This window comes from Austrofundulus limnaeus, unplaced genomic scaffold (genome assembly GCF_001266775.1).
Source record: "Austrofundulus limnaeus strain Quisiro unplaced genomic scaffold, Austrofundulus_limnaeus-1.0 Scaffold79, whole genome shotgun sequence".
NCBI classification, from domain to species: domain Eukaryota; kingdom Metazoa; phylum Chordata; class Actinopteri; order Cyprinodontiformes; family Rivulidae; genus Austrofundulus; species Austrofundulus limnaeus.
Genome location: NW_013952481.1, coordinates 2,063,845 through 2,076,594, shown reverse-complemented (window position 1 = coordinate 2,076,594; position 12,750 = coordinate 2,063,845). Strand labels below are relative to the sequence as shown.

At 39.4% G+C, this 12,750-nt stretch overlaps 1 protein-coding gene across 1 annotated transcript; it reads left to right on the top strand.

Moving 5' to 3' along the window:
• Window positions 1–952: 952 nt before the first annotated feature.
• Window positions 953–7,917, top strand: LOC106519542 (serine/arginine repetitive matrix protein 1; the record flags this gene model as incomplete). Its single annotated transcript, XM_014011260.1, has 1 exon — window positions 953–7,917. A coding segment is annotated over one exon (3,177 nt), but the record flags the coding sequence as incomplete, so codon positions are not given.
• Window positions 7,918–12,750: the final 4,833 nt, after the last annotated feature.

Here is a 12,750-nt window from a genome sequence, read left to right as displayed (position 1 = left end):
AGAATAGACTTTGTGATTTACACGACCACTCTCTGTGCTGCTAATTGAGTGTCATTTATCTTCTGTAAGGTGTAAATATAAAAATATATATATAAGCACAATGTCAAAAGTAGAGAAGTCAAATGTGGCTTTCATTTACTTTAGATTTATAAGAAACTAAATATGAGGAGCATGTAGTTTAAATCTATATTAAGTCATCATCAAATGTTTTCTTTAAACGATCTTGGAGTCATTTCAGGTCTCAACATTGTGTGAATCAGGCAGGTAAAAAAAACAAAAGCAAAACAAGAACTTTTATGATATTCATGAAAGGAAACAAATAGTGATGCTGAAAAAAGTGAAGCATGTATAAAGATTTTAAAACGCCAGGAAAAAACAGGCTGTGAAATAATTCTCTGGAAAGAATGTGGAAGACACAACCCAAATAATCAAACAGCTATCCACAGATAGTAGAATAAACAATAAAAACTACATATATCGTTGAACATTGTTCTAGCTCTGGAATCTCTATAACCTGGGCCTTGCTTTACATAGTCAATGATTTACCCAATATTTAATTAGTTAGATGTGTTTAGTGCTTAATTAGATTAGATAAGATATGTTTTCTCCTATTAGTTATACAGTTTTTTAAGGAACATCATGTACAAATTGCACAAAGATGTTAGTTTTTTTATTTTATAATCTAAAAAGAGTATTTCTAAACATAATATGTCAAAGTTTAAATGTGTTAAGAAAAAATAAACCATTCCAAAAATTGTTTTAAAAGCTAATTAACAGATCCTTGTTTCAAGCTGTAAATTATCCAGGAGAATCATGCACGCTACTTTTAATGTTATCTACATTTCTTGTTTTAAAGCTGAGGATGACATAATGTGTGTGTTTGTCCGGATTTTAACATCTACACAAATTTTATATTATAAGTCGCTGCCTGTTGATCTAACAATACATCTGTTATCTCTTTACTCAGGGAATGTATAGTTGCTGTCAGTTTGAGGATGAGACGGCACCAGGAGGGAGCAAAAGCTCCTTGCCCCAGTACCACACTGTGACTACCATGCCCTCTGTCCCCCAACAGCACCTCGTTACAGCTACAGTCAACAACACGACTGCCATTGCCATGGTGCAACAGCAACAGCCGAAGCACCACCCACAGCAACAAGGGCAGACCTACACCACTATGCTCCCTGGATCACCACCAGCTACAGGACATTCAGCAATGGCTCTGGGTCCCTCAAACAGCCCTTTATTGGAGGGCCCCATGCCTTGTTCCACCTTTTTGCCTCGTCATGACCGCAGACTGGCAGTGGTTGATCGATGGAACAGGCCAAAGCCAGAAAAGGTCATGAGCGGAGGTAGCAGTGGAGGAGTAGGTGTTGGGGGGATTGCAGGAGGGATTACCGATCTACAGTCGCAGCAGCAGTTTCAACAGAGCCTTGGAATGCACTGGAGTCTACAAGGAGGAGTTACAGGTGGAGTAGGAGGTAGTGGCGACACAGGGCTTGATGAATATAAGCGCTATTATGGTCCTATAGATCCAGAGGGGTTGGGGGCTAACTTGGACCAACAAGCAGGAGGCCCTCAGCAGACTCCCAAAACCAATTCTCGAGGCTTTAAAGCCCCAGGGATACCAAGGCTGCCTCCTAAAGGTCCTCATCAAGGACAAGCCCACCTAATCTCTAAGCCGCCTCCACCAATCCCATGCTCTCCACGACGGCCTCCATTCTGGCGACGAGGAAGCCTTGTACAGACAAGGAGAAAGGGCTCAGGAGGTCCTCTATATGAGAATATACTCCCTCTAGGAAGACGGGGAGGTGGAAGATACGGAGCAAGTGATGGTGTTGGAAGAAGAGGACGTCGCCCCCCTCCTCCTCCTCTTCCAGTCCCCCTTTCTTCCCCAACACATACCCCTACCACTCCCTCTTCCCCATGCCGTTTCTACTCATCCTGTTCCAGTGCCTCGTCCTCTTCCTCTTCCTCCTCCTCATCTTCATCATCCTCTTCATCCTCTGGGTCACTTTCTCGATCCAACTCCCCATCCTCTTGCACCAGTGACAGCTCCTATAACTCTTCGCTAAGTTTCCGGTATCGTGCGGGCGATCGGGATTTCACGGTAGATGATGAATATGACTCGGACCTTCTCACAGAGGAGTCCAGCCTTCTTCTAGGGTCACGGAAAAAGATTCGCTCACGACGCATGTCATCGCGTTCACTGCCATGCAGCCCCCCGCCTCCTCCAATACCACCACGAAAACCACACCCGCAGAGAAATTATGGTAGAGAGAGAACCAGCAGTCAACTGGCCCAGTTGCAGGAGTGGTGGGCATCATGGGGTGACCGAGAGCGAGGAAGGGGAGGCATGACAAACAAAGGAAATGCAGCTTTGGGCAGAGATGAGAAGAGACATCACAAAGAGAGGGAGCGTGAGAGAAAAAGGAGGAAGAAAGGTCGGAAAAAGAAGAAACGAGAAGAGAGGGAGCGGGAACGAGAGCGAAAGCGACGTAAAGCAAAGAAGAAGAGGAAAAAAGATGACAGGTTAAGGAAGAGAGAGCGCAAGAGATCTGAGCTGGAAAGTGGAGATCAAGAGAAAAGAGAGGAAGGTAAATCAGAAATGCCAGAATTCCCACCATACCCGCCTTCAAGGCGAGAGTCGTTTCGGAAAAAGAGTGAGAGCTCCATCCGAAGCTATGGATGGAACATTCCAGGTGAAGAGGAAAGAAAAGAAAGGGAGGAGAATAAAAGGGAAGATGGCGAAGAGAGCAGAGGAAAGGATAGACACCACAGGCGAAGAAACATCAAGCATCACCATAGCTCCGGTAATAAGCCTTCTACATCTGTTAAGTTCTGGGGTGGGGGCAATCCTTCTGACAACATTCCATCTGCCTTTCTGCCCTTGCTACCCGTCTCTTCTAAAAGAAGAAAAAGTAAAAGTTCTGACAGAGATGCTGTGTGCATGGAAGGAGAGAGGAGGCCATTGTTGGGACGGAATGAACGTGGTGAAATGCACTCGAAGGAAGGGCTATCCTTTCATGAGTGGGAGTCTGAAGTTGAGGGAAGAGAGGAAGATTCTGAGTCAGAGAGGCGGAAAGCAGATCATGGAAAAAGGCACGGAGGAAGTAGGACTTTGTCAGATGAGGATCGAGAACGTGATAAAGTAGTTGGGATATATTCCGATGATGACGGTTCTTCAGGAGAATTTGGGAAGTTTGAGAGATACTGGGAGGATCATGAAGGTAGGGCAGTGGGTGGGATTGGAGGAGGAGGTTGGTTTTTCAGCACGTATCCCTCAAGGGACAAAGCGGGCACCATCAACAGCAGAGACGATCTCTTCCTAGAGAGAGGAGAAAGGTGGGGGACAGCAGAGACTGAGTGGGGTTCTAGTGCAGTTGGAGGTGGCGGTGGTGGAGGAGATAGAGAGTGGGGGTCAGGTTCACACTGGCCCCCGCCGCCTCTCACGCCACCTCCTCCTCGAAGATACTGGTCAGTGGACAAGCTTCACATACAAGATGAGAAGAAGACCAAACGCAAGTCTAAAGACAAGGGAAGGGGACACACAGCTTGTTCGACCTGTCAATCCCCCCGACACCATCCGCACTACGCTAAATGGGCCCGTGTAACCTCACGAAGCCAGGAAGAGCTGTACCCCCACTGCCAGAATTTTGGTGGTCCCTTAAAGCCAAAACATGATTCCACATCATCATCCAAGCCTGACCGATCGCATAATCCATCGAAATCTGGAAGCCAGTCAAACCTCAGCATTCAGCAACGGACACAGAGAACAGACAGGGATCGGGATCGAGGAAGACCACCATCCCCACCTTCTTCTCTCATTCCAAACTTGCCATCCCCACTCCCTGCCCTTCCAGCTCCTCCCTCCTCAGTTCACTCTATCCACGTTCCTCCCCTCACATCTTCTTCTTCTGTATCTTCTCCCTCGGTGGTCTCGTCCACACCGGGGGCGCCCCAGGCCTCCTCAATGGCTTCGGCAAGTGCCAAACTACAGTACCAGAGACTGCGCTCCGTACCCCAGCCCCAGAGGTTTCCTCAGTCTCCTCATTTACCCCTTAAAGCCAAGAGCCTGTGCTCACGAAGAGGATCAGCCCATTTCTCCAGTGTGGAGAGTGAAGTCTGAGGTTGAGCAAGGTTTCACGATTTATAAGAAAGCCCTGCGAGGCTAAGATTAGGGGGAGGACCTGCAAATGTGGCTGCACAGCAACAAACAGGGCTACACAGCCAAGTCAGTACAGCTCTGAGCCCTTTTCCCTAAAGTTCTGCACAAACAAACCTGAAAGCCAAACAAACCCAGGGGATTATGTCAAGGGAACACAGGACTATTCATGTTTTTACTGTTGTTTCATCATAAATCTACAAGTGTGTGAAAGACAAGAACTACATCAATGACTTTCTGAAATGTGCTAAACAAAAATAAATCAAACTTCAAAAGTGGTACAAGTAACGGGGGCCTAATCGCTTTTAAAAGTAAAGACTTTATAAGGTCAGGAAGAAAGTTAGTGTTTTCAGAGAAACTTAATTCTTGGTGAGGGCTCAGGAACTTTATAGTACTTTATGCCCACTGCTCTCGGAAGCCTTTAAACACAGTAAACTGTTTGTTTGCTTTGTTGTTCATTTCTTCGTCCTTTTAAAAATCTTAATTTTCCTTTTCCTTGACAAACTGTTTACACCCCTGCAGAACTGTGACACCCACCTGAGGCATCTTTCTTACATAATTAATGCCTTCTTGGTTAGAGAGACAAGAGGGTGATGACCACATTTCTTCTTTTTTCTTTTGTAGAAATTTTTACTTTGCTTCTTTTTATTCACTTGATTGTTTCTTTATTCTGTACCTTTGTTATTTTTTGGATGTGCCTTTTGTTCCCCACTTCTTTACGTAATTATTTCTTTTTTTTATTCCATTTCTCTTGTCATACCGTCCTGTTCTCCCCTCTTGGCTCCTCTCCTTGATGTGATTATTCTGTATGTCTGTGCTTTTCTGTGTTTGTATTCTTGACAACAGGGTAAGTCAGCTGTGACTGATATTCTTCTGGCTTAATGAAAAGCTGAGTGCCAAACTTAAGTAGAGTTCAACATCAAGTCTATATAATGTTAGCAGCTGTGTTTCTTTTTATCTTGCAGAGTATTACATCATTTCCATAATGCGCACGGACACATGCTTATAAATGTGAAGACACACTAACACTCATATACAAGTTCATGCAGGAAACATTAACAAGTCAACTTATCTACTCTCCTTCTTTAGCAATACATTATCCAACCTTTGTGTTAGAGCTTTACACTTCAACACCATGTCTTTCTTTTTGTGTCATATTTGTTGTTGCTATTGATGGTGTACTATATGTCAAGACATGTATTAAATCAAATACAATGTAATCACTGTGCCATTCTCAAGCTTGGGTACACAAATTGTTCTCTTAACTACCTAACAACAGAAATGGAGGCAGTTTTTTTGTTCCCTGCCTGTATTCAAATGAATGTAAAGTCAGCCGCCAACACGTGTGCTGCAACATTTACTGTAAGACACTTGAAGATGGGATTTGTAGCATTCTGGAGGGTTAATTTGATTTGCATGTTTAGGAAAAGGGACAAATAGCGTACACATGTGAACTAAATAAAAAAACCCACATTTTAAGAGGGAAAGTGCAATACATGCTAAAGAATTAGAACTACAGTGGAATCAAACTGATTTACCCTTTGTGTTTTGTTTATTGTGACTCATGCAAGATGTATAGTTAATGCCAAGGCCAGGAATAAATTCAAATTATTTCCAAAACCTGTCAACCCAGGTTTGCTTACCATCTGTTTAGTTTGTCAGGTGGGGTTTCACAAGGTGTTGGGGGGGGGGGGGTAGCCTTATGCTAATTGTTTTCGTCATATATGATGTGTTAAGTATGAATATGAAGATGAAACGGATCAAACAAGGATTTTATTGGTTCATAACTACAATTAGTGCCAGAGCCGTTTTGATGTCACTTGAATTGTGCTTCTGTTGGTTGTAAGAAGATTGATGCATTTTAGCTCTGATTAAGAGAAACATTTTTGTGTATTTTTTTTACTTAGTTAAAAAATGCATTTCTTATTTTCTAAATGTGTTTATTTTCTAAATGTGTAACCATGAGATTAAGCATTTTGATTATTGACCTGGCTGACACCAGCAGCTACACTTAAATGCCAAGCACTTAGCAGGAAGTGAAAGTTTGAAATCAATTTTAATTTAAATCTGTTTGAATTGAATTTATAGTCAATTTATTTATTTTTTTGTATGAGGAAACAGAGCCTAAGTGAAGTGTTGAAAACGAGATTTTTTTTTTTTTTTAGTTGCTAAAAATTCCTGAGCCATTTTTCCCAAAAGTCTGGTCAGCTCATGTTGATCACCTGGAACTGCATCTGAGCCATAATTTACTTTGATGAAAACAAAATAAATATTAAGTTTTTAACAATAAATTTGTCATATAGAGTTAGTCTTATTTTCACTGAGAAATATATATATTTCATATGTATGTATGTATATATTTGTGGCAGTTGCTAACATAATAGAACAATTTAAGTCTTAATAAGACTGAGATATTTTAAAAAGAAAGTTCAAGTAATTATGGTGAAATGCATCATTTTAAATTCAATTCAAAAATACTTTATTGATCCCAGAGGGGAGTTAGGTAAAGGGTTACAATCCCCTTTAAAAGACCTCAAAGTTGTTTGGCTTTGCACTTTACAATTGACAATTAATTTGAATTTAACTGAAATGAGGAAAAGTATTGTGCGATATGTTTTGAAGCAGTCACAGAGCAAGCAACTTTATTTGCATTCAACCAATAAAAGGCCTTGACGCACTAGAAAATCTTAGACAACTTGTGCCAACTTACTAAAAAAAATGACTAAATTACCAATAAAAGTTGTTTTGATCAATTTGTAATCATTAAATTGTCTAAAACATAGTGCGACAGGGGCTTAACCCAATTGTGCTTCAAAGTCGTTGCTGAAACACTACAATACTGGTCAGCAATACACATATGTATTTGTACACAAGCTCAATTGCACAACAGCTAGTGATGGTGTGAACACAAAACAGACTTCTCTTTTCTTTTTAAATAGGCCTCCACTCTTTTTTTCCTGTTTCTTCTTTTTCCTCATGTCTATCCATTGTGCCCATCTGTGTCTGCAAATGTAAAACTGATCTATTAAAAAAAGAATATACGTGGCTATATTTATTTCATCTAAAAAAGAGCATATCTCTATATGTATATATGATAGTATATTTCAAGACTATAATATATGTTATCTGAGTTTGTCTACTAAATTTATGGTATTATCTCAATGAAAATGTCTTTTTTCTGTCTGTCTTTCCTCGTCTCAATCCTACTGCCCAGCTCCCTAAACCCAAGTGAAAACAGAGACCAGTACGAAAACTGTGTTTTTGCTCACTTCAGACCAACCATCCGCCTCCATTAGCTATCTAACATAGCTAATGCTAAGAATTCAACATAGTGACAGAGGAGAGCGAGTGTCTTATGACCGTGTCACTGTAGCAGTGGTGGTGTGTGTTTGTCTACCCAGAGGGGCCTTTTTTGATTTGGGCTACAGATTATTAACAAGTCTTTTACGGAAACAGCAGCTTTTACCACACAACTCTCTCACATGTAGGGGGGAGGGGGTCTTATTCTGGATCCTCAGATCTGTGAGTTTATACCATAGTGGACAGTGAAGTGACCTCTTGAAAACACAATGTAGCGAGCAGCACAGGCTTTTTTGCATTTTTAGTAGCTGTATGACAATAAAAAAAGACAGAGAAAGAAGAAAAAATGCACAGCCACCCCTGCCGACCAACCTGTATGATATGTTTAAGGACTTTTTATGTATCTGCCAAGCTGCTGTGCTGTAAAACAATAAAAAGGAAAATCAAAACCACACTCTTCACACATGGTTTCTTTCTTAACTTTATAAAATTGATGAAAGTGTGCACACATGTTAGTGAAAGAGCTAAATTTGCTGTTTGTGTTCCTATAAAGGCTAAACATGGCTTCTCCAGGGCTTTATTTAACAGCTTTGATATTTAAATGGTGAGTGTGAACTTATCAGTTTTGTGTCAGTTGTGCCATTTGCACATTTCCCTCTTATTGTTCATCTACAAGTGGATAGTTGTGTCTTTGCTTCTTCTTCATAATGTACATGTTTGTCATGCCCAGTATAGTATTATTTCCAAAAAATTGTGTATTGATGCTACCAACCAGAGTCAAACAGAATAGTCACAGTAATGCCTGTTTTCTCTCAATAATTTAGCAGATTTCAGGATATTTTTTATTATTATTTTAACAACAACAACAACTAGAAGCACTTGGAGAGTGCAAACCTCCGCCAAGACCAATTTCCCCCATCCTGTAAGAGTTAATGCACTAAAGCAGAGATGGTAACACATTTGCTGAATAAGTTCTGACGTAGTGAACATTTAAGCAGGCAGTATGCACAGGATTTCTTCTCAGTGGAGTCCAATATAAAAAAAAAAATCATCACCCGACGTTATTCATGGTCAAACTGGTGTGGGATTAAGCTCCTAAGTTTTCATCAGTCACATTTCCCCATGTAAAACATCTGTTTTATCTCCTTGTATGAGTTTGTAATGGTTTGACTCTTTTTATAAAGTGCTTTCTGGCTCCCCCCGTCTCCAAACTTTGAGGCCCAGCAGCTCTCTGTTTACAAGCCTAGAAGAGAGAAACTGTTTTGACTGGTTGTTTCGGAAATGTGGTGTGTTTGAGCAAATGGGAAAATAGGTTTCATGGTGCAGTCACACACTTCCTGGTCACAAAATGTTCTGTAAATGTGCATATGGCAAAAATTATCCATCATTAAATGTGGTTTTAACATTACTTTTATAAAGTTTGAAGTCCGTGCTGTCCAATCCAGCTCACTGTTATTTTAGAGAAGCCCTGTGAAAGCATCACAGCTTTGCCGCTCTCAGAGTGTTAAAAGAAAAAATTCCTGTATCCGCACCGTGATCCGGAACATCACCAAAATTTAAAGGTGTGTTCCTTGGCCCAGTACCCACATGTGGTAAAAATGACATGACAATCCGTCCACAAGTTTTTGAGTAACATTGTCCACAGACAGAACAACAGAACAACAGAAAGACATTTGCGACCGAAAACATTACCTTGCCCTTGGCGGAGGTAATAATAATAACAACAACAACAACAACAACAACAACAACAACAACAGCAACAACAAACTATCCTGAAATCTGCAACAATACTGTGAGAAAAAATGCATTGTTGTTTTGCAACAATGTTTGTTTTAAATATATTTTTTATTCTAGATGACTCTGAGCTGTTGTCAGCTTAAAGTGGCCTCCATGGAATCAGACGCTGAAAGTGGGAAACAAAACTAAATATTCATGCACTTTGAAATGATCATTAGGTCTGTCTTGTCAAAGATCAATCCACTGTCTAAATTTGTTATAAAACTATTTGCAGTGTTGATTAGTGTTCAGCCCTGGAAAAGTCAGTWTCAGCCTGCAGAGGAAGCACATCTACAAGTTTTGCTCATTTTCTTCTGAACGTCTCAAAGCCTTGTATAACCTCTGCTGTTTTGACTCACTGTATGGGACAAAGAATGGTTCTGTGCTTTGTCAGCATCAAACAGACACAACTGCAGTACACACAGACCAACAACCACAAAAAAAAAAAACCAAATGGCTCATGAGGCCCACTCACTCATCCACAGGTGTGATCAGATGCTGCCAAAACTCTGCTTTAYCTACAGTAGCCAAACACTAGGGACAAAGACAATAATGTGCTGTACTGCAAAACAAGGCAAAAATAAATAAAAAGATAATTTTAATAAAGAGTTGAAACGTGTCCAATTTTTTTTTACCCCCTCTGTCGGTTATGATGAACGGTATAAATCACGGTAATTTATTTAGTATTATTATTTTCTTTAATATAAAGACTTGGGCTAAAACTCACAAAAATATTTCGGATAATTTTAAGATTAATATGGGGAAAAAAAACATGCTAAATGTTAGATTTTTTTTGTCCAAGTTTGGTCACCATGTAGATTAAAATGAGGTTTTACTGCATCGTTTAGAGAAAAAAAATTGTTGATGCTCAGACTTTGTCTGATCATCAGCAGCAGCAGCAGCATGGACATTCATCATCTGTGAGAAATTTTGTACATGGGTTCCAGATATATTTTAATTCAAAATGCCACTGGGCACTGTTCAGGTCAAAGTTGAGAGGAGCTGCCAGCATGGGAAACAATTTTGTCAAAAAAAATATAATAATAATAATTTGCTCCTCATTTTAATGTCAATTTGCAGGATGGCAGTGGTGAATGTAATTAGAGTTACTTCAAGACCCACAGGCTGCTGCTTCCCTTGCTTCTGACATTTTGTTAAGATTTCAATATTTCCTCCCTTTTATTCATTGAAAAATAAATAAAATAATGTCACTGTGATAAAAAAAAATGGATGATATTGAATGAAATGGTCAGGAATGGAAGACTGGCATGCCTACAAATGGTTTCTCATGCTGGCTGGTGTAAACAGGTCCTGAGGAGTGGCTTATTAATCTGAGGAAGAGATTTTATGTTAAAATATTTTTTTTCTTGGCTGTTTTAAATTAAATATATTTTAAATGATCAAAGTTGTTATTTTTCAAGACTACGGTCAAACAGATACTTTAGTGTGTGATATTACATGCTCCAACTGTGTGGGTCAGTTTCCCAGTTAAAGTGAAACAAAAGCATCACCAACACAAGATCTGAACAAATACAGTTAAAGAAAAGTAAGAATATGAAACGAACAAAATATAAAAGTGTTGTGTCTGGAGAGTGAGATGCAGTTGTTTGTCATCTCTGCTAACAATTGGCCACTCCTGAGAACTGGCTCATTTAGAGGCACCAGAAATACAGATAAATCACAGAGATACACAGGATTTTTGTCTTCCACTGTCTGCCAGTATTTCAGTGAAACATTATAAAAAACACACCCAGTCACACACTTGCTCCCTCTGCTTTTTTCAGGGACCAGTTTCAGATGTTGTAACTAAATTAACTTTTAACTCAAAGCACACAACATAAAAGCCAACATGTCGTTCTCCTTTGTGTCTTTGCTCTTTAATAACACCTCACTCCTGGGGGTGCTTAATCACATGTCAACATAAAAACCTTCCACGGTGAAAGGCATTAAATGTCAGAGTTACAGTTCATTAAGATACTGCACTCAGTGCTGCTTTTAGTTCATAGTTTGAGCTGGTGACAGCTGCGGGTGCTGAATGCCAACCTGTGACCTCAGGAGGTACGTTCCAAATTAAACCAGAACTGAACTCTGGTATCGACAGAAGATACGTGATCCAACAGGGAGGTAAAAAAGTTAATTTGATGCAATAAATCTACCTTTAGAGTCTATATGTAAATTTATCTTCCTAAAACGAGTGTAATTTATGTGTTTTAAGCTGGATATAATGGCCATTTCAGGCTAACAGTGTTTTTAATGTTGGTTTTCTTAAATCATAATATGATAAATATCAGGTGCAAATCAGGTAATGGTAAAAATTACATGAACCACTTATAAAATGTTTGCCTCCGCTCTCTTACTTTTTCCATTAATGTCCTTGAAGGTATTAATAAATTAAGCTACTAGCTTAATTAGTGTAGCAATTCAGATACAACAGTCACACACTGCCTGGCTTCATGGGAGCAACATATGTTACATTATACAACAGCTGCACTGCTTGATTAGAAAATGTTCAGAGATCCAGGTTTGAGCGGCACGTGTCATGGCTGGACATGTCCTCCTAAATGTGCTGATGTGATGAACAGTTTACGCTGATTACTCCCACTACAACAAGACTTCCCAAATATGCAGAGTTTCAAGTTTAAAAAGAAAAATGCCAAAATGATGAAGCAGGAGGGCAAAAGCAATTTGACTAAAATGTGTACTGCTCCTGCATCTCATTTCCACATGACAATAGTTTTACTAATCTGTTTGCGGGGGTTTGTAGTAATTAAGTACATTTTAAAATCGTTACTTATACTTTGCTACATTTAAAACCTTAAAATTGTACCTTCACTTCAAAATGTAACACCAAGTTACTTGTTACAAAATTAAATCGGTTTGAAAATAAGTTGTTTATGCACTCTAAAAATTAAGTGTTGAATTTACTCAATGACATCATGTCAATTGGTTCAATTAAACCTAGTAAGAGTAAATATGAAACAATATACATACTTTCTTTAAAAGGAAAAAAAAATATCTAGGTTGCTCAAATTATTCAACTTGGTTTAATGGAGCCAGTTTAGTTAAGGAAATTTAACAGTTTACTTCTTAGACAGTGTGTAAAAATACTTTATCCCCCCAATTTTTGTGAACAGTTTTATGACTTTTACTTAAATACTTTGCTCATAAGTGAAATTTATTTTTACCCAAGTCATTTTCTGTTAAGGCATTTTTACTTAATTCTCCCCCACAAGTACTTTATAAAGAGGTTTGTGATGTGATTTGTGCAGAATGAGGAGCACAGAAGTAAAACTAAAAAAAAGTTTTTAAGTCAGCAGAACCAGACCCAATAACACAGAGCTGATGTGCAGGTAGAGGGAACTGAATATATAGAGCAGAGGTTGATGAGATATTGGAGGCAGCCAAGCTGATTGGAGAGTGGTAACAAGTGTGAGAGACTGACTGAGAAAACACTGAGGAGCTGACTGGGAGAGATATGAACTGAAGCAAACATTTACAAATAATAATAA